General features: G+C 44.6%; 1 protein-coding gene across 1 annotated transcript in view; it reads right to left on the bottom strand.

Annotated features, from left to right (window-relative positions):
* Window positions 1-788, bottom strand: part of LOC116078883 (olfactory receptor 5A2-like) — a gene marked incomplete at its 3' end in the record, with an annotated part of 3,539 nt that extends 2,751 nt beyond the window's left edge. The window contains exon 1 of the mRNA XM_031354245.1: window positions 1-788. Within this exon, the coding sequence (XP_031210105.1) occupies window positions 1-788 (788 nt within the window).
* Window positions 789-1,559: the final 771 nt, after the last annotated feature.

The raw sequence follows: 1,559 nt of genomic DNA, 5'->3' as shown, positions 1-1,559 counted from the left end.
TGAGAGGCAGGCCTCAGGTACACAAAGCTTCCAGTTCCATAAAACAAGATGACTGTGGTCAGGTGAGATGAGCAGGTGGAAAAGGCCTTCCACCTGCCATCCACTGAGGGGATGCGAAGAACTGTGGCCACAATGCCAATATAGGAGACCACTGTGAGGGCGAAGGAGCTCATGATAATGCAGCTGCTCACAACAAAGCCCACCTCCTCACTGAGATGGTAATCAGTGCAGGACAGTCTCATGACTGGAGGCATGTCACAGAAGAAGTGTTCAACAACATTGGGTCCACAGTAGGGGAGGGAGAAGGTGTTGAATGTATGGAAGGCTGAGTACAGGGCCCCACCAACCCAGGCAGTGATCACCAATGCAGAACAATATTTCTGGCTCATGATGTTTCCATAGAGCAGTGGTCTGAGGATGGCCAGGCACCGGTCGTAAGCCATGGCTGTGAGCAGAAAGCATTCAGCAGATGCAAATGTAAAAATTATGTAAAGCTGTGCTACACACTCGAGATAGGAGATGACTCCTGAGCCTGTGACAGATATCACCACTGCCTTGGGGATTGTGGCTGAGGTATAGCACATGTCCAGGAAAGACAAATTCTTCAGGAAGAAGTACATGGGAGAGTGGAGTCGACTGTCTCTCCTCACAGCTGTGATGATGGAGAGGTTCCCCAGGAGGCCAAATGTGTAAATGAGCAAGAAAAATGGGATGACCACCAATCTCAGTTGTAGGAGATCTGAGAAGCCCCTGAGGATGAAGTGAGTCACTCTTGTGTGATTGGACATGTTTTCCCAAATTGTGTCAGATGTAGTGCCACACACAGCTGAGGGAGGGGACAGAAATAATAGGCAGGTTCAGAACATGCGTGTGCAGATCCATGTTGTCTATGGAAACATAGCTTTTATCAGAAAAGTTAGATGATGAAGCAATTTATGTAAATGGCATTTTGAGGAATTAATTAAGAGGAGGTGCATTGGATGAAGAAGGAGGAGGAGGGAGAAAGTGAATAGAGGGAGGGAGAGAGAGAAGAACAAATGAAGAAGGGAGAAAAGGGGCAGAGGAGAGGATTGAGGAGCACGAAGAGAGGGAGGAAACATCAGTCAAATTTCTCTCATTCTTAAGTTTTGCATGACTTCAGGTGAGGAGCAGTCTCCTGTATTCATGTAAATTTGTTTTACATTTATCTGTGTATATATGTATGTAGTTGCGTCTCTCTCTGTATCAGTATTTCTACCTATATATTTACATATATACATCTACATATCTATATGTCTATTTAAACACACTCTTTTTATATAAGTCTTTGTGTCTATATCTATCTTTATCTAGATATTAGGTTTCCAAATAGAACAGAGTTAACTTTGAATTGAAGAGCTCAAATCCTGGCACCAAGTATCTTTGTGCCTTTTGTTTAGGATATTTCTAGGTGCTAGAGGGGGTTGAGTCAGCTGTCCAAGCTCAAGCAGAGTAAAGGTGTGTTCATTCCATGAGTGGGCCCATTGCCTTGTCAGAGTTCTTCCTTATCACCTTGTCTCCTCTGTTTCCCTGACTCCTGC

Source organism: Mastomys coucha, unplaced genomic scaffold (genome assembly GCF_008632895.1).
Source record: "Mastomys coucha isolate ucsf_1 unplaced genomic scaffold, UCSF_Mcou_1 pScaffold5, whole genome shotgun sequence".
NCBI classification, from domain to species: Eukaryota; Metazoa; Chordata; class Mammalia; order Rodentia; family Muridae; genus Mastomys; species Mastomys coucha.
This window is presented reverse-complemented; position numbering and strand designations above follow the sequence as displayed.